The sequence below is a fragment of the Anolis sagrei genome, chromosome 4 (assembly GCF_037176765.1).
Source record: "Anolis sagrei isolate rAnoSag1 chromosome 4, rAnoSag1.mat, whole genome shotgun sequence".
In the NCBI taxonomy this organism is placed as follows: domain Eukaryota; kingdom Metazoa; phylum Chordata; class Lepidosauria; order Squamata; family Dactyloidae; genus Anolis; species Anolis sagrei.
Window position 1 is genome coordinate 174,231,261 of NC_090024.1, and position 20,566 is coordinate 174,251,826.

Below are 20,566 nucleotides of genomic sequence, written 5' to 3' on the forward strand. Positions count from 1 at the left end.
TCTGTGGTTTCGAACATTTACATGAAGCTGTTGGAGGAGGCCATCCAAAGATTTGAGGATGGATATGATCAGTATGCTGCTGAACATCCAGTTCTCTGGAAGTCTTGAATTGTAGTGAAAGACTGGATGAGAATAACAAATGGAGGCTGAGGTTGGGATAATAGTGGTTTATATAGGGCTGCTAGCCTTCCAAAAGATCAGGTTAATAGCTCAAGAATGTTCTTGGACACAACTGTGCTCTTGGAAGGCCAGTTGGCTGCTGTGCCCAGGCGTGTCTTTGTCCAACAGTTTGCACCCTTTCATAGGGAGGACAGATCTGACCACAGTGGTTAATGCCTTAATTACTTCCAAATAAATTACTGTAACTTCTTTTATGTAGATCTGTCCTTACAAAGTGTCCAGAAAGTAATGTTCTCCAAATTCCAGTGGCCAGACTGTTATCATACATGCATTTTAGAGATCACAAAGGATTCCAGTTGGCTTCCAAACTTAATTCAACATCTTGCTTTGGCCTATAAAGTTCTAAAAAGCTTGAGGCTAAAATACCTGAAAACCTATCCCCTCCCATATGAGCCTTTCTGAAATATACGACCATGATTGGAGACACTATCTTGCAAAGTAGCACCCAGCATGTCAAACACACAATTTCCCAAAGGAGATCATCCAGACTCCATCCCTTCTAATTTCTTGTGGCTAGTGAAGACTATTTCACTTTTAAGTTTAATTTTAAGGTTTTATTTTTGGAGTGCTTTATTACCCGGTGATTACTGCATATATACTAGTATAGAAGTTGCCCTCATGTATAATTCAGAAGTGGGATTGGTGGGCAAAATTATGGATTTTAATATGACTTACGGATAAATCGAGAATCATTCTGGGAAGATGGGAAAGGACCAATGCTGCCTCAAGGAATGAGCTATCCCTGGTTGCCGCCACTGCCATTTCCCCACCCAGGCATTCAAAGAGGGCAGAAGCAGGAGAGAGAGAGAGAGGGTGGAGAGGGACAATGACTGATGGATAAATCGACCCAGAATTTTCTTTTCTTTTTTTTTTTTTGAGCCAATTTTTGACTAAAATTTCTAGATTGTTAATTAGTATATACAGGTCTTTTGATATCCCTGGCTGACCTTTCACGGAATTGCCTAACTTTCTGACATTAGATGAATATAAACTGAAATAATCTTTTTTGCTTATGTACATATGATGGTTATCCGGAAAGTAAGGTTATAAGACATGTACCTCTCGCAGGGAATTTTCTTGGGGGTAGTTGGTATCACTGCTGTGTAGCGGGAAGCCAGTGGAAGCGAATGAGCAGTGCCAGTCATCAGTAGCTCATTGACTGGCATTTTCTTGAAGGTTAGAGATGTGTGTCCTCATTCCATTTCCCTCCAATGGAATACACGCTGTAATACACCACCTAATTATATTTAAATATATTGTTATTTTAAATGTGTTACTGTAATTGTGAACTATGATATTTTACTGATTGTATGTGTTTTTATGGTTGGAAACCGGGTTGAGTCCCTCAATGAGGTGAGAAGGTCGGTATAGTAAACTTTGAAATAAATAAATAAATAAATGCTAAGGGCATGAACGCCGCTGCGATTCATCATGAAATCATTTCAGTTTATAGAGAGGATGTAATGTCAAGACAGCATGTGACAAAATGGATACTAAATATATTGTGAGACCATGAAGAAACTTCGCAGAGCCATCCAAAACAAATGTTGTGGGATGCTGTCAGCGGGAGTGTGTCTCCTTCATGACAATGCGCATCCACACACTGCTCATATGACACAAGAGTTGTTGACTTCATTTGGTTGGGATGTCTCACAGCCCCGATCTTGCATCCAGTGACTATCATCTGTTCACTAAATTGAACGTTGGTGGAAAACACTTCTCCAACAACGAGGTGAAAGTGAAATTGATGAACTGGCTGAAAATGGTGGAGGAAAACTTCTATGACACAAACATCAAAAACTTGTCCCACGGATGACAAAATGTATTAAACTGAATGGTGATTATGTGAAAAAATAATGTAACACCTATGCTACAATTCATGTAAGTTTTATTAAAATATATTCATTCTTGTAATCTTACTTTCCAGATAATCTTCATAGAATACAGAAAGTGACCAACCTGAAATCCCCTTGGCTTATTTACAAAGGAATCCAACATGAGCATGCTTCCTTCCCTATCTTCTAATGTGTATTTTCTTGATCTTAAGTGATAATACAATCCATAATCAAACAAAATAAAACAGATAAGAAAAGAGTCCCGAATTGTAATGATACACTTCTATGAGTTGTTGAGCCATTCACCTAAGTGTAGTACAGCATTATATAACTCCAACTCATATTCCTCCCCTCAAAGCTACATGATTTCAATTTAGTACAAAATTGAACATTATACAACAGTTTTATCTCTCCAAGGATTCTGTCCACATCCTCAGGCTGCACAAACTGAAACAGATTCAATGATATTAAATAAGCAAGGGCCAATATTACCACCATTTGACATGTATTAATGACAGAAATCAAGTCAGAATGCATCAGAGATTTGTATCTGCAATGTGCCATGCAAATTATACTACTAAAACAGCAGCCATGTCCTGCCCCCTACAGATTACAGTAATGATAATGATAACACCAACAACAGATCTTGGAATACCGTTCTTTGGATCCACTGGTAGACTTGTGCTAGCAAAATGGTAGAATACAATGAATCTATAATAACTATACTTCCCACTGTTGTTCCCTATATGCCTCTTCCTGAAACATGGGTAAATCTTTCAGAGACATTTTTTTCAGTGACACATGACTGCAGTGAAGAAAGAGAAGAAGAAAACAAAATGTCAATACAACATTGAATGCTTTCAGACATGTTTAATAGCTTTCCATTTTTGGGTAGTTTTTCTTGTCACTAAAAAATCTGTTAAGGCTGTAAAAATGGACTATAGTAATCGGAAACTATTTCATGATTACTGTAATTCAGCATATTCTCTTTTAGATTATGACAGTTTATTTATTTATTTATTTCGCGTATTTCTACCCCGCCCTTCTCAACCCCCGAGGGGGGACTCAGGGCAGCTTACAAAAGGCACAATTCGATGCCTACACAATAGTACAAATAAACATATACAAACAGCAATTAAAACAGTTATAGAGAGTTAAAACAATCAGTTATATATCACAATCAATAAAGCCAATCTCATGCTCAACGTTCGCCAACTCAGAATCCATAAATTCATTCCACATTGTCAATTCCTATCAGTTCTAGTCATCCTTGTCCTTTATCTGTCTGCCAGATTACCCAAACGCCTGGTCCCAAATCCATGTTTTTAATTTCCTTCTAAAGGAAAGGAGGGATGTCGATGACCTAATTTCCCCGGGGAGTGAATTCCACAGGTGAGGGGCCACCACCGAGAAGGTCCTGCTCCTCATCCCCGCCAATCTTGTGATAGAGGCGGGGCCGAGAGCAGGGCCTCCCCAGAAGATCTTAAACTCTGAGGCGGGACGTAGAGGGAGATGCGTTCGGACAGATATGCTGGGCCGGAGCCGAATAGGGTTTTGTAGGTCAAAACCAGCACTTTAAATTGTGCTCGGAACTGGATCGGCAGCCAGTGGAGCTGACATAACAGAGGGGTGGTATGCTCTCTGTATGACCCTCCGGTGAGTAATCTGGCTGCCGCCCGCTGGACTAATTGAAGTTTCCGAACAGTCTTCAAAGGCAACCCCACGTAGAGTGCGTTGCAGTAATCTATTCGGGATGTAACAAGAGCGTGGACCACTGTGGCCAGATCTGACTTCCCAAGGTACGGCCGCAACTGGCGCACAAGTTTTAATTGTGCAAAAGCTCTCCCGGCCAACGCTGAGACCTGGGGTTCCAGGCTCAGCGATGAGTCCAGGATCACTCCCAAGCTGCGAACCTGCGTCTTCAGGGGGAGTGTAACCCCATCTAACACAGTTCCTCCAATTAAGTTATTTATGTGATGCCTAAACTGTATTTGGCAGAAGCAATGGGCTCTTCTTCTTTTAAACAACAACATTTTTAATTTTAAGTTCCACTTTTTTAAGTAATCAAAATTCAGAAGACAGTCTAAAACTGCTTAAAACCAACATGTGAAACCTCCAGTCCTATTTTCCATCTCACATTGCCTTTGACTCTCAAAACTGCATATGAGGACAACAAGGTCTTTCTTATGTATTGCTGCAAATGATTATTGACTCTGAAGGTAGAATACACTCAATAAGATAGTGAATTCTGCTGTTCCTGTGTGTGTGCACTTATCCTATCTAATTTAAATTTAAAGTATATGTAGGGAACTGACGACCCATTTCAATCAACTATGACTAATTTGGCCTACTACAGCTTGACTATAAACATAGCAGAGTCTGAGAAGGCAGCTAGTTTGAATATAAATTTGTGCTGAACAGCGATAAAACTGTTTTAATCAAGCAAACCAAAGCAATTGACATATTTACTCTTTTGCGGCAACATTTCAGTGCTCTGTTTTTGGCAGAGCCCTTTTTTGTGGAGTGTACAAGCCGCAATTATACTTCGGACTTACACATTTGTTGAATTAATTTATGTGTGTAGCAACTTCTGAGAGCAACCTTGAGTTAAATATGCTAACTGCTCTCACAAAGCAATTCTTTCATCTTAGTGTGATTTGTTCAATAAACGTGAAATATTTGCACATACACCCCTAGTCTAAATAGATCTGACTCTCCAGCATTTCTCAGATAAAAATAGGGATAGTTTGAGGACATGTAATACCTTTACTTATGGTATTTTCCTGAAACCCCTCCTGTTACCTCCACAGCTATACACAGCTAAACACTCTAGCCAGTAAGGTGATTCTATAGAAGTAATGCCACACGACACTGCTTTAATAGCAATAGCACAGTACTATGGACTCCTGGGAGTTGTAGTTTCTTTAGTCTTCCCTGCCAAATAGTGTTTGTGCTTAACCAAACTACATCTGCCATGATTCTATAACAGTGAGTCATGGCAGCTAAGGAGTATTTAGCAGAATGGTAAATAATACTACTGGTATATTGGGTCAGGTTTTTTTTTTTTTTGGAAGAAAATAACTGCAACTCAAATAATTGCAGGAGGCATTCAATTATTTATGAATGGCGGGGGACAAATTTGTGCATTAACTTTAAAAGTTAATGAAAAATATCTTCCCAACGGCAAAAAAGGATGGTTTTTATCAAACAAGGACAGATACCAGAAAATAAAACCTGTCCTTGATAAATAGGTCACTTGGAGCAATTTGAACAATGTGAATAGATACATACAAGTGGAAGAATGTCATTAGTCCAGGATCTGACTGTCTGAAAAGAAAATCTCAGCTTTAATTTTGCTTTAAAAATAAAATTTCTTGGTGCTTATTATCATGAATATTGCATTATATAAACACATGTTGTGACATCTCAGAATTAGGAACCACGACTGCTTCTTATTTCATGTATCTTATATCATGAACATAATTGTAGTGTTTCTTTCCAAAAGGTACCAAATCCAAAAAGAAAAAAGAAAAAAAGAAAAATTAAAAGGAATTATGGGTAGCAGCACATTGTTGGCTAGGAGTACAGATCAAAACTAGCAAGATATATCAAATCACTTTGGTATAGGGATTTTTATTATCTGCGACTATGGTGGCGTAATGGATTAAACGCTTGTGCCGGCTGAACTGCTGACCTGAAGGTCAGTGGTTTGAATCCATGAGATGGGGTGAGCTCCTGTCCGTCAGCTCCAACTTCCCATGTGGGCACATGAGAGAAGCCTCCCACTGGATGCTAAAACATCCTGGCGTCCCCTGGGCAACATCCCTGCAGACGGCCAATTCTCTCACACCAGAAGCAACTTGCAGTTTCTCAAGTCATTTCTGACATTTAAAAAATCCCTTTAACTTTTCATATGGATTTAGTACCTTTTAGAAACAAACTCCATAGTTATATATTTCAAATCTAATGTGAGGGATGTCAGTACTGTCCGGAGGGCGTATTAAGCAGAAACTGGTTTTACAACATACCAAAACTCATGAAAGGCCATTCTCTCCCATTAAAGGACATATAATTTAGAGCAGCCCCCTAGTTCCCAACAATGGGGTACATGTCCCACAGGGGGGCAATTTGATTTTGAGGGGTGACAATGGAGGGGGAAAGCCCCTCATAGAGATTAGTGGTGAGAGCATAGCGTTAGCTAGAGAGGGCTAGTTAAGAACAGGGATGAGACAACAGGAAGTAAGAGAAATTTACCCCTTGCAAGGGAAATTTACTCCTGAAAGTTATCATCATGGAGAAAAGGTGTCCCCACTGGAGTTTTCTCACCAATCCTTGTTTCTACCATAAGCAAAATTTTGACTGATAAGGACTGTTCTATGGATATGGCTTTTAACACATGCGATTGTTGTTGTGGAAAGTGGTTTATTTGTTTTTATTATGATTTGTTTTATGATAGAACGCTTATATTATATATTTATTATTCAATTTATTGCTTATTATTTTTGAGGCATCAAATGACTGCCTTCATTTTGTAAGCCACCGAATCCCCATGAGAGATATCCAAAGTGTGTGAGAGAGATATATATGTGTGTGTGTATATATATAGCAAGAAAATATACTGACTGGAGTTATGAGCTATAAGTAATATATTTTATTAGGATTATTTTCTCTATGTATTGTGATTTGTTCTTTTGATCTGTTTGCTTTGATTTTAGCATTTGGATTGTAAGTGGGATTGATACTATTTATATCAACTTAAGTAGCTGAGGGGGAAAAGGAAGGGGCCTGAGGCTGTTAGGAATTTATTTATTTATTTACAGTATTTCAATCCTGACTTTCTCAGCCCGAAGACGACTCAGGGCGGCTTACAAATTTGCAGCAATTTGATGCCACAACAGTCATAAAATACAATTAAAAAACATAAAGCACAACATTATACAAATCCATACAAAAAACCCTTTAAAACATATAATTGCCTGTGTCTTCCTGTTAAGACTCATTTTTCCAGTAGCATCGTCTAAGCCGTTCCATGTTTACTCTTTCATAGTTCCATGTTTATCTATTATGCTGTATTTCCAAAAGCTTGTTCAGAGCCAGTTTTTTTTTACAGAAAGTCAGGAGGTAGAGGGGGCCAATCTAATATCTTTAAGGAGGGAATTCCACAGCAGAGGGGCCACCACTGAGAAGGCCCTGTCTCTCCTCTCCTCCAGATGCGCCTGCGAAGGTGGGAATAAGAGCTGATGATCTTAAGTTCCTAGATGGTTCATAAGGAGAGATACGTTCAAACAGGTAAGCTGGGCCGGATTTGTTTTGGGAATTGTGGAAGTTGAAGTCCAAAACACCTGCAGGGCCCAAGTTTGCCTAGGCCTGCTCTAGTGTAATGAGGTCTTAGGTCAGTGGTTCTCAACCTGTGGGTCCCCAGATGTTTTGGCTTTCAACTCCCAGAAATTCTAACAGCTGGTAAAGAAGGAGCCTGTACCACACTCCGGGGCAGAGAGTTCCACTGCTGAACAGCTCTAACAGTCAGGAAGTTCTTCCTAACGTTCAGATGGAATCTCCTTTCTTGTAGTTTGAAGCCATTGTTCCACGTCCTAGTCTCCAGGGCAGCAGAAAACAAGCCTGCTCCCTCCTCCCTATGACTTCCTCTCACATATTTATACATGGCCCTCATCACGTCTCCTCTCAGCCTTCTCTTTTGCAAGCTAAACAATCCCAGCTCTTTAAGCCGCTCCTCATAGGGCTTGTTCTCCAGACCCTTGATCATTTGAGTGGCCCTACTCTGGACACATTCTAGCTTGTCAGTATCTCTCTTCAGTTGTGGTGCCCAGAATTTCCGGGAGTTGTAGGCCAAAACACCTGAGGACCCACAGGTTGAGAACCATTGTCTTAGATAGAGTTACTATTTTCTGGCTCCAAGAGGGACACTGTGTACGAAATCCATTCAGGTTCCATTCCTCATAGTTGAAGAAAGTGGCGAGGACGCCTTAGGAAGCGAGCTTGAGGCCTGGTGGGAGAGTTTCTCGCTAGGCCGCAGCAGAGAGGAGCCGCACAACACTGCTCCCCCTGAGCCTGGGGAGCTTTGGGAGGCCGGCTCTGCTCCGGAGAGGCTGCCGGGAGGGAGGGAAGGAAGGAAGGCAGGGAGGCGGGGCCTGTCCGGGGCGTCTCGGGAAGTTGCTGAAGTTGGGCAGAGAGTGAGGGACGGAGGGCCGGGCCTTGCTCCGCTTTTCCGCGAAGGGGAGAGCTACAGGATGGAAGCAGCATGGCCACGCATTTCTCCTTGACGCAGGTGACTGTGGGGAAGGCGGGAGGGCGGAAAAGGAAACCCTCTGGAGGGGCCCTTGGCTGAGGGAAAGGCTTCCTCCCGCCCCCCGGTTCCTCCCCCCCCCCCGCTTTTGTGTTTCCCTCCCTTCCCCTTTGACGCGGCCTGCCTCTTCCAGGCCCTTATCTTACAACCACCTCTCTCAACTGCCACGGAGTCTGTAGTTTTGCATCGTGAGCCCTGTAGCAGTTGTACAGTCTTGGTATATAGCAGGCATGGGCAAACTTGGGCTGAATAAAATCCCACATTATCTGCTTTGAACTGGAATATATGGCAGTGTGGACTCAAATAACCCAGTTCAAAACAGATATGGTGGATTGTCTGCCTTGATATTCTGGGATATAGGGCTGTGTGGAAGGGCCCGCCAGGTGTGGACTTCAACTCTCACAATTCCTGTCTAGGAATTGTGGGAGTTGAAGTCCACTGCACCTTGAGGGCCCAAGTTAGCCCATGCCTGCCCCAGGACCCTCCAGGTGTTGTGGACTTCAACTCCCATAATTCCTAACAGCCTTCGAATTGTGGGAGTTGAAGTCCATAACATCTGGAGGGCCCAAGTTAGCCCATGCCTGCGGGAAAGGACCCTGGGAGTTGTAGTTTTTTGGTGAGACAGCAGCCCCTCTCTGGCAGAGAAGGCTCAAAACTTTGCAAAACTACCCTTCCCAGGACCCCATAGTATTCTCATCTCTCTAGGGCAGTACTGAGCTCCCGATGGCACAGTGGGTTAAACCCTGAGGACTGAAGGCCAACAGGTCGCAGGTTCAAATCTGGGGAGAGCGTGGATGAGCTCCCTCTGTCAGCTCCAGCTCCCCATACAGGGACATGACAGAAGCCTCCCACAAGGATGGTAAAACATCAAAACATCTGGGCGCCCCCTGGGCAACGTCCTTGCAGACAGCCAATTCTCTCACACCAGAAGTGACTTGCAGTTTTTCAAGTCGCTCCTGACATAGTTATCAATCTTTTTTTGACCAGGGATCGCTTTGACCGGGGCCACTCTCCGACATTAGTACCAAAGGAGTTACAAGTCAGTTTATGGTCAACTTTAGATTCGGTTTGGGGTGGTGATTCAGAAAATTGCATTGAACAGACCACATCAGCTCTAGTTTCTGATACAGAACATGTGCCATGGTGAACAACAGGGAAGGAGTGGCAGGCGGTGCAAAAGGAGCAAAAATTAAATAAATAAAGAGGAAAGGTTCGCGGATCGGATTTTCGTCCTCACAGCCCACTGGTGGTCTGCGGCCCACAGGTTAAGAACCACCGCTCTAGGGATACATATACGCTGCAGACTTAGGGCCCTCCCACAGTGCCATATATTCCAGTTCAAAGCAGATAATGTGGGATTTTATTCAGCTGTAAGGAAGGGGGCTTATACTATTAATGCTCAATGCTATGAAATAATGGGATTGGTCATTTCATAAGATCTTTAGCCTTTTCTAGCCACTCACAAAATTATACCTCCCGTGACAGTTAAAAGTGGTGTCAAACTGTACTAATTCCACAGTACATTCACCCCTAGATGTTGCTTTCGAAGTGTACTGTACTGTGGGTACATCTACAGTTCTACACTGTAGACTGGGTATGGTTTAACACCACTTTAACTACTGTAGCAGTGCAAAAATCCTGTAAAACTACAACTCCTGGGTTTCCATAGCATTGATCCCTGGCAGTTAAAGTAATGTCAAACTGCAGTAATCCTATGATGTAGAGATGCACCCTTACCAAAGTTGTTATACTGCAGCAAATGTGTTTCTGGATTGCCCCAGGAGTTGACCCGTCCATGCACTTTCTCATCTACATTGTAGAATTAATGCAGTTTGATATCACTTTAACCACCATACTTACTTACTTTACTACTTACCATAACCCTTCATGTCCAGTGGCGAAAATACTGAGCCCCATACTTATGAGCTGTGGAATGAGAGTTGTAGTTTTATAGGGCCTTTAGCCTATTCTTCCAAAGACCACTGGTATCTTACCAAAGTACACTATAGCATTGAGCTGCTGCAGTTAAGGTAGTGTCAAACTATACATTCTACAGTGTAAATACACTGTAAGATAGGTTGAAGGTCTTTTATCTGTAATGCTTGGAACCAAAGTGCTTCCAAATTTGGAATATTTACATACACATAAAGAGATAGCTTGGAGATGGGACCTAAGTCTAAATGTGACATTCATTCATGTTTCCTATAACCTGAAGTCAATTTTATAAACAATATTTTAATAGCTTTGTACATGAAACAAAGTTTGTGTACATTGCCTGTTTCCTAAGAGATACATATATTTTTCTTGCTCTGTGTTACACTCTTTTTTAAGCCACTTTTGTCCCGTGAATGTCTCTCTCTCTTTGTAAATACTTACCTTCACAAGCCTCAGAACAAGCTAGGTGTGTTACATAGAGAACAGAAAAAGTCAAAGGTGAAACTTAGGTTTGTTTTTTGTAACTCTTGAATAGCTTATTTCTCCAGTTCTTTTTGGAACATGATGGTCTGAATGTTAATATATAAGTTCTGGTGGCACAGAAGCCCCACTTCAATTCAAATGTGTAAAAATCCTTCTTGACTAGGAAAGCACCAGTGTTTGGACTGGGATAAGAAGATGCCAAGGCAGGATTGCTGCCTTTCATGTTAATTAGTCTTTTAGATAAAAACAGGAAATGTAGTCATAATGACTTGTGTAGGTGCTGTGTATTTATGCAATCCTCATTATTCTATGTGTACCTCCTGGGGTTCTTTATATTTGTGTAAATAAGAATTTGGTGCTGTTTTCATGGAGGAACAATTACAGGCCTAACTCAGGGCCCTTCCACACAGCCATATAATCCAGAATATTAAGGCTGAAAATCCCATAGTATCTGCTTTGAACTGGGCTATCTGAGTCCCCACTGCCATATATTCCAGTTCAAAACAGAAAATGTGGAATTTTATTCAGTTGTGTAGAAGGGGCCCAATTAAGAGCATTTCTGACAACAAAGTTCCTTTTTCCAAAGTCTTACATCTGCCCAGCCCCTCCTTTCTGTTCTTCTGTCTATCTACGAGTTCATTTTAGCAGCAACAGCATTGGGAGAATGGCAAAGGAAGGGTGGAGAGACAGCTTTTCTACATCAAGTTGCAGCAAGTGTCTCATAGCTCAATAGGTTTAGCAACTAAAGATGAAAATCGTAAGAGAAGTAGAAGCTTGTGAAATGAAAAAAATATTAATGGATAGATTTTTCAAAGGAACTTTCAAACAAGCTCTAGAACAGGCATGGGCAAATTTTCTAACCTGGGGGCCACAGGGTGGTCTGGAGCAGGGTGGGTGGGTTTCTCCTAAGCCCCCTCCTTGCCCTTTTCTACCCCCCTTCTTCTCTTTCGGACGCAGAAAATGAAGGAAAGACAGGGAATGTTTGGATCCCAAAAGGATTAGCCTTGGTCAGGATGAGATGGGGATGGGAGAGGAAAAAAATGTATCCATTAGGCCCTGTATTGCTTATTCCTGATATATAATCCTAGAATCCTAGAGCTGGAAGAGACCCCCAAGGGCCATCCAGTCCAACCTCCTGTTATGCAAGAAGGCACAATCAAAGCACTCCCAATAGACAACCTCTGCAAAAAGCCTCCAGAGAAGGAGACTCCACCACACTCCGAGGCAGCCTATGCCACTCTCCAACAGCTCTTACTCTCAGGAAGTCCTTCCTAATCTTTTCAGTCGAATCTCTTTCCCTGCCATTTGAAGCCATTGCTGCCATGTGCCCTGGTCTCTAGAACAGCAGAAAATCAGTTTACCCCCTCGTCCTCCTCAATGGGACACCGTTTTAAATCTTGAAACATGGTTCTCATGTTCCCTCTCTACTTTCTCTTCTCCCAGCTAAACATCCCTCAGAGGGAAAGGAGGAAGAAAAAAGAGAAGGGAGGGAGAGAAGGGAGGGAGGGAGAGAGGGAGGAAGGAAAGAAGGAAGGAAGGTGGGTGGAAGAGAATGGAGGGAAGAAAGACAGAAGGAATTAAAGGCAAAAGGGAAGGAAGGAGAAAGAGAGAGGGAAGGAAGGAAGAAAGAGGGAAGGAAGGAAGGACTACAGGGTGGAAGGGAAGGAGAGAGGGAGAAAGAGGGAGGCAAGGAAGGTAGAGAATGAAGGAAGGATAGGATAGTGAGAGAGAGCAGGGCCTGAGAAAACATCTCAAGGGCCGCATCTGGCCCCTGGGCCTGGGTTTGCCCATACCTGCTCTAGAAGGTTCAAAATGTTTTTATTCACTGATGACCTTGCCATCTTATTTCACATGGGAGTATTATTGGTATTTAATAAAACATTTGCTGGACCATGCTCAGCTGTGCTTCTATGTGGTGGTTGTTGTGTGCTTTCAAGTAATTCCTGACTTAAGGTTACCCTGGGCCCTATCACAGGGTTTTCTTGGCAAGAGTTGTTGGTGGTGGTGGTGGGGTGTTGCCACTAACTTCCTCTGAGACTGAGAGAATGTGAATCACCTGAGATCACTCAATGTGTTTAATAGCTGAGTGGGGATTTGACCCCTGGCCTTGAGTCCTAATACAACAATCAAACCACTATGCCACACTGGTTCTCTTTTAAATCTATTTTTCCTGTATTGTTTCTTCCCAGCAACACATTGATTTCATCTATGGAGATATACCTTTACTTAGCTGAGACATTGCTAAACCAGCAATAGCACTGTCAAAAAACCCAAATACTTTGGCAAAATAAAGAATGTATTTTACATGTATTTATTGTTGAAGAGACACTGAATTCTGATTAAATGCACATTTGCATTTTATTTCCTACTGATCTCTTAATTTACACCCCCTTGTGTTTATCTACTGGTGACATATGTAGCAGCACATAACAAATTGCCATCCAAAATGTCTAAATTAGAAATTACGTAATTGCTATAAGACACCAAGAAGTTGTTATCAGCAACAGTTTTAATCATGGTGATTTAGTAGAAGTCAGAATTTTAGAGAAAATGATGTGTTTTTGTCTCAGTTAACAGGAATTAAAGTCTGCTTTACACCATGGCTTCCATTTTTGATTTGGAGATTAAAATTGCTATGAACTAAACACAGGTTGCCTACCTTTGATGTCTCTGTAACCTCTAGTCATAGTAGACAAGGGAATAGGATAGCACTTAAGCCAAATACCATGTTCTCTGTAATGAAACTAATGTGGCTGTAATATTTGAACCATGACCTCTTTTTAAAAACAAATAGAGTTCCATCTTGAGGAACTTGATATCTTTCAATAAGATAGTAGTGTAATGCAGCAGCTGAAGTCTGTATCTTCAGCCTGTGACTTTCAGGCTAACTTCACAGTAGAGTTGAGAATCCCACCTTAAGATTTGTGTTAAGTTTCAAAGTTCAGCAAAATGGAAACAGATACCAGAGTATGAAGAAAATAATTTGAATATAGTCTTGAAAACAGGTGCTTCAAGAAATACCCAATGTGGATTCAGATTGCTTGTGCTACATTTGTTTCTTGCATTCCAAGCTATTTGTTTTCTATTGCATATGTTGAAATAGATTTCAGCTATGTGCATACCTTTAATTTATCATTATCTGTCAGCCTAACTTTTGACAGAATGTTATGTTAATTAACTACTTGAAAAATAGGGGTTTCTGAGTATTAATAAAAATGTTGATCTGTGTGAAGCCTTGTCAAGGAAAGATAACCAGTGGTTTATGTTTTATCTCAGTTTAGAAACGTTCCCTTTAGTTTTACATGTCCAGAGCTCTGTGTTAACTGAAACTTTCTCATGAGACAGGTATTGATGTTGTGAAATGATAAGGTTTTCCTTATCACTTTGAAGCAAAAGAGGCAGATCCAGTTCATATCATGTTGTCTTCATGGTAGGCTTCGTGAACTAATTGATCCACAATTTTTGTGATGTGACTTTGTATTTTAAGCTGTCAGAATAAAGCTGCAGTAAAATATGACTGCAAAATGATCAAGCAACACTGTGAGGCTCAAATATTAAGTTTCTTGTTTTTAAAGTGTATAAAATTCTTGGCTTCAGTGTTGTCCTGGTTCTCCACACTAGATAAAGAAAGGTGCAAATATGTCACGTGCTCTAAATTTTCAAGGGTTTTACAGTTGTTACTGTTGAGTAAACCAAAAAGTGCTTTTCTTGGAATTCAAAACTCTCTGAGAAGATTCCTTTTGTTATATGTGCAGTTGAACACACATTTAGTGTGCCATGACACCATTATCTTTGTTCATACCTCTATTAATGCATTGGAATTTTGTGAATACAGTAGAGTCCCGCTTATCCAACATTCTGTATTATCCAACGCAGTCTGCTTGCCGCCCAGATGCACAACTACTTTCAATACATTGTGATGTTTTGGTGCTGAATTCATAAATACAGTAATTACTACATAACGTTACCATGTATTAAACTGCTTTTTCTGTCAATTGGTTGTAAAACATGATGTTTTGGTGCTTAATTTGTAAAATCATAACATAATTTGACATGTAATAGGCTTTTTCTTACTCCCATCTTATTATCCAACCTTTTTGCTTATCCAACATTCTGCCAGCCTGTTTATGTTGGATAAGCAAGACTCTACTGTAAAATTAAACCCAGCTGTTTTGGTTTCTAGTCCTCCTTTGCAATTTCTTTTTCAAATGCAACAGGTGTTAATATCTTGCTTAATATCTAGGGTGACGGAAATGTTCTGTTATTTGTAATGTCAGATTTTTGTCCATTTACCTTCTTGCATAGAGACTATCCTGTTTGTTCAATGTAAAAAGGGTAGAAAGACCTTGTTGACAGATATCACATTGGTGGAAGAGCAAGTAAATGCACCTCTGATGTTGTGCATAATGTTACGTATTGCCATCCGTGTTATATATGCTGTAGTAAGTGAATAGTGGTTTAAGATTTGGAGACTATCTGTAGGCCAATATAGACCTGTCTCCCAGAGTTTATGAAAGGGCTGTGTAATTCCCGAGAATTGATTACACATTTGGGGATAATTTCAGAGGAGGACTATACGTAATCTTAGGAGTATTCCGTCATTTTGTGTTTTTGAACTTTCTTGTAATTAAGGGTTCTTGGATATTAATTTTGCCTTCTTTTGCGTACTTTTAAAATGCATTTTAAAATGTACAACATTGTTGTTTCATGATAAAAAGCAATTATTTTGATCATATGTTAATATATTTGCACTGTTTTAATTTGGATGGTATTGTGATTTGAGAAATGCCTGTTGCAAATATGCTAGTAATCTCTATTACCCAAATGGTCTGTTGATGATGTCAATGCTTGGTGGGAAATCAGTGCATTGAAGAAAGTCTTATAAAATAAACATTTGTGTTCCAAAGAAGAGCATTGATCAGCAATGTTTTACTGTTACACCTTCAGGCTCTTGAAAGAATGAGCACTACATTTAACACAGTCTGTTTAAAGATTTAAGCACTTTGATTACATCCTTGCTAAATTAACAAACTGGATGTTTCCTAAATTGACTAGTACAACTTCTGGGGAAATCAGCTGACTTTCACATCAATAGCAGTGAATCTTATATACTATTCTGTGCAATAAGCTAACAGGATGTACTGTAATTTTGAATGTGGAGTGTCTGGCATGGTTTCTCTATAACTGAAAACAGAAGTTATGCTGTAAAGCAGTTGTGAAGGGCATGGGAATGCTATCATAAGAGAAAGCTTTGCAAGTAAAGCATGGCTCTCTGAATACTTTTTCAACTAACTTTAGAAACATGTTAACAAAATCAGGACTGAGAGAACTCAATTTTGCTTATGCTGTTTAAAAGCAAGGGTCAGTGGGTACATTGTGTGAAGGGGATATCTTGTAATGTAAGATTATGATGCTTTTTTATTTGCACGGAGTTGGGGTTTAAAAGTAGTTTAAAATTCCCCTTAGAGGCCAGCATTATTCGACTGCAACTCTGGAAATTAGGGTTTGAATCCCTGCTTGGCCATGCATCCTACTGGTGATCTGGAGCAAGCTGCATTCTGTCAGCGTCAGGGGAAGACAATGGCGAGCCTCCTCTGAATCAAACTTGCTAAGAAAGCACTGATAGGGTCACCTTAAGGTCTCCATAGGTTGGAAACGACTTGAAAGCACAGACAGGAATTTTTTTCTTTCTCCATACCTAACATCTTTTTGTTCCAAATTCAATGCTGGATTGCTAAACCTTTATAATATAGGTTGATTATATTACTAATAGAACTACTACTAAGTGTACTAACAGTAGACCTTCTCACATTTCTTCATAAAACATTAAACTTTTGATCGCTTACAGTGCCAAGGCTTGATGAAATAGCAGTTGCCCATTTGGTGCTAGGTGTTTGAATTCAAAGAGCATTCTTAAGAGACAATTTGAAGTACTGAAGCATTTTCTTATAGAAGGTAAATATTTCTTCCAGGGTACATTTTTCTCCACACATTTAGCAGGGACACTGATTTTGTTGGAGTGTTGTTATTTTTTTTAAAGAACAAACCAACCAACCAATTCTATACAACTAAGTAGAAAACTAGTAAGTGGTTCCTGCTCAATGATTTAGAGGCCATCTTTATCGCTGATTTATTAATTTATTTCTTCTATAGCTTTTAATTTTTGTTTGCCATGAAAGTTTATGCTACCTTTTTTCAGACTGTATTTTTCAAAGCTTTTATTGTTTTAGAAGAAGATCCTGGGCAAAGTTCCATAAAGGAAATACCTGCAAATGTGGTCCCGTTGTAAGTGGGTGCAGCCTATGGAAAATATTCTGAAGAGTTGTTAAATAAACAATGGGTGAATTTAATGTATTGGAGCCATTGCTGAATCTTATAATACTTCAACATTGATTATCTGTCATGTGACATTTACATTGTAAGTGGATGCAGATCTATATAATACTGTGGCCAAAAGTAGGAACTTCTCTGGTACTCCTTAGCCTCTTGGTTATTGAACTGCCTGCTCAATTTAGCCATGACCCCTGTATGTGTAGCTGTCTTCCATCAAGGTATCTCTTGGTTTATGGTGACCCCTTGGATTTCATAGGGGTTTCTTAAACAAGGAATACTCAAAGGTAGTTTTTCCAGTTCTTTCCACTGAAATATAGCATACAGTACTTGATATGCATTGGTGGTATCCCATCCAAGTACTAACCAGGGCTTATCCTGCTTAGTTTCTAAGACTGGGCAGTTTTCTGTTGCCTTTAGGGTATTTACACCCATGACCATAGTATCTGAAAATGTAATCTATTGCTACTACAAGGTCATAGTTAACGTAAACACTGAGCATTGCAGAAGTCCCTAACACACGGGTAGCCACAATGACATTTAATAAACTGGAAGATACCAGGAGTGGGGCAAGTCTAGTAGGTTCAGGAATGTATCCTGGACAATAATGGCATAGGAGTCATAAACTCCAGCAGGAGCTACTACTATTGATGTTACTCCACTAAAGTGAAATCAAGGAACAACTTAAAATCATCCACTGTACAAAGAAAGAGATGTAAATGAACTAGAAGCATTGCAGCATAGAAAGGCACAGAGAAATTGAGCACCTAGGCACTGAGATAGGCAGTGAACAATTGGGCAGAAGGAGGTAAAAGGGGCTTTCCTATTCTCCGACTATTTACTGTCTTTCTCATGCCGATGGAGGAGAAAGACAGCAAGCAGTTGGGCAGGCAGAAGGAGGCCTTGTTCCTCTTTTTCTTTGCCCAGATGCAAAACACGCATGCAGCATCAGATAGAGGAGAAAAGTAAGGGAGAGTTAGTGAGTGGGCAAAAAAGAAGGAAAGAGGGCAAGGGAGCCCCCAAGACCATGGTGAGGCATTGTATTTTTCACTGGCAATTGAAAATACAGTACTGTAGTAAAATGGAAAAAAAATTAGTGTAATGTATTGAAAAGTAAATATATAGAGCAGTGGAAAATACACAAATATATCAAAATCTAAAATTGATCATTCCATTCTTTTGTATTTCACCCATGTGACCTTAATTTTGCATTGTAATGGGAGACATGCAAAATTGGGAAGGCATCTGAGATACTAGAAATACAGAGCCAATTATATTTGATTTGATTTTCTATTTGAAAGTTAAAATAGAGAGTCCAGTTATGAAAGATTTCTAGGAGTGGCTATAAAAACTTTCTTTCTTTTTATTGTTTTGTAATATAGACTAGAGTTTAAATTATTCATTTGTGATATTTCTAAATTGCTCTTACGTTACTAATTATATGCTAAAAGTAACATAAAAGACTAACTTCTGTATTAATTTGTTGCTGTTGTTTTAGTCTTGTGTATCAGCATAGATCTTCATTGATTTTTTTTATAGTTCTTAAAAAGTGTTGAAAGGAACATGAGGTACTCACTCATTGGTTCAGTTAGTCACAGAGGATGATTAGCAATGTGGTTTTTCTTTTAAAGAAACATTACAGGAAATAAAGTTTTAACATTTTGAATAAATTGTGTTAGTGAGGATGGCAGATATCAATTCTATCTGATGCTTGACAAAGCTGTGCTGGCTTTGGAGACAAAAACTTCCCAAAGAGGAATTTCATTACTAAAAGAAAATGGCATTGAAGGGAAAACACAAAAAATGAATATCAAAGAGAATTTAAAGAGGTTACACTTTGTTTAGCAGAAGTCATTCCGTCATATGTCTTTCAAAGTTTAATTGGAAAAAGATTCTTTGTTTTTAAAAGATTGGTAAATGGCATTTGTAGCTGGGGCCTGGCACTGTATAAAATTTTAAAGAGATGCTTGGACTGGACACTTGTTAAAAGGCAAGTTCATGATTGCCAAGTACTTTAGCCTTGGAAGTGAGTGGATTTGGCTTTGCTCCTATGCTTTGAGCAAGGAGTATATAAGTACTGTAATAAGACAGTGGAATGATCTCTGTGGAAGCGTTCAATCTCATTGAGAGGTGACTAGCCAAGTGAGTGAAGGGGCCTTGGTATGTGAACTGCTGTGGATGGATGTGCGTTCAAGTGATTCACTTTCATTGGATTTAGAGGATCTGGGTAGGCAGACTAACTTAGCAGACCTCCAAATACAGTTTTTAGGTGGGTAGGTAGTCTTTTATATGGTCTTTCAGTCTGAATTATGACACTGCTAGAAGTTCTCTGGAGTCTCTGAAAGCACTAATGGAAGCCTAAAGTAGGAAACAAGAATCTTCATTATGACACGAATAATCTTTCACAGACTGCTTTCAGTAACCCATGCTTTTGCCTTAAAGTAATTACTAGTTTCAATATGTTCTTTATCTGTTAGCTGTAACTTTTATTACACATACATTACAGAATTAACATAGGTATTTCAATTCTTCTGTCTTCATCATGACAAAAAGCATAGGAGAAATTTACTAATTGTCCTGATGCCTAGTTTGGTTTTTATCATAAAATGGGTCACTTACCAGTGAAAACAGATGGTCGAAGATCTTCCAAGCTTTTCCATTGCTTGGAAAACGTGACTAGCATTTGTTGTTCAGATGTTAAAAAGGAAATAATTCTACTGATCTTTCATATTAGCCAAATGGAGATACTGCTTTGGAATTTTAAAGCTGTGTTTGTGCAGAATGTGAGCCACAATGTGTTTTTGTTCAAAAAGTAACAGCAAGTTTGGTACATAGCTTGGAAGAAATATTTTTGGTTTATAATTTTCAGAATCCCTCAGGCTAAAATGTTAACTGACTGAGGAATTCTGGCTGTTCTAGGCCCAAGCTCAGTTTTGGCTTACTAATACTTTGCTTATAAAATTATTTTGGTATCATAGAATTGGAAGAGACCACAAGAATGTCCCTCCTAGCAGGACATTCAATCAAAGCACTCCTGACAGATGTGCACCCGCTCTTGTTTAAAAACCTCTATAGAATATCAACCACACTCAGAGGCAGCATATTGTTGTGAGCCGTCCTGAGTCCCTTTGGGGAGAGGGGTTGGGATATAAATAAAATTTATTCTTATCGTTATATCCCACTGTCCAACAGTTCTTACAATCAGGAAGTTATTTCTACTATTCAGGGAGAAATCACTTTTCCTGTAGTTCGAATCCATTGCCCTATGTCCTGTTGTGTAGAATAGCAGAAAACAAACCAGCTCAATTTTCCATGTGAAATCATTTCAAATATTTAAACATTTTCCTTCTTAGCCTTCTCTTCTCCAAGATTCCAAAATATTGACTGCTTTGGTCACCTTCCTCCAGACCCTGTCCAGTTTGTCAATATCTTTCCCAAATTGTGGTGCCCAGAACAGAAGTAGAATATAGAAGCACTGTTATTTCCTTCAATCTAGACA

The 20,566-nt window shown here is 39.8% G+C and overlaps 1 protein-coding gene across 2 annotated transcripts in view; it reads left to right on the plus strand.

The window, feature by feature from the left end:
• The first annotated feature begins 8,149 nt into the window (after positions 1-8,149).
• EPS15 (epidermal growth factor receptor pathway substrate 15) overlaps positions 8,150-20,566 on the plus strand; it is a 71,463-nt gene continuing 59,046 nt past the window's right edge. For both annotated transcript variants that reach the window (XM_060773489.2, XM_060773490.2), the window contains exon 1: positions 8,150-8,301. In XM_060773489.2, the coding sequence (XP_060629472.2) occupies positions 8,275-8,301 (27 nt within the window). In that variant the 5' untranslated portion in view covers positions 8,150-8,274. The remainder of the gene's footprint in view (positions 8,302-20,566) is intronic.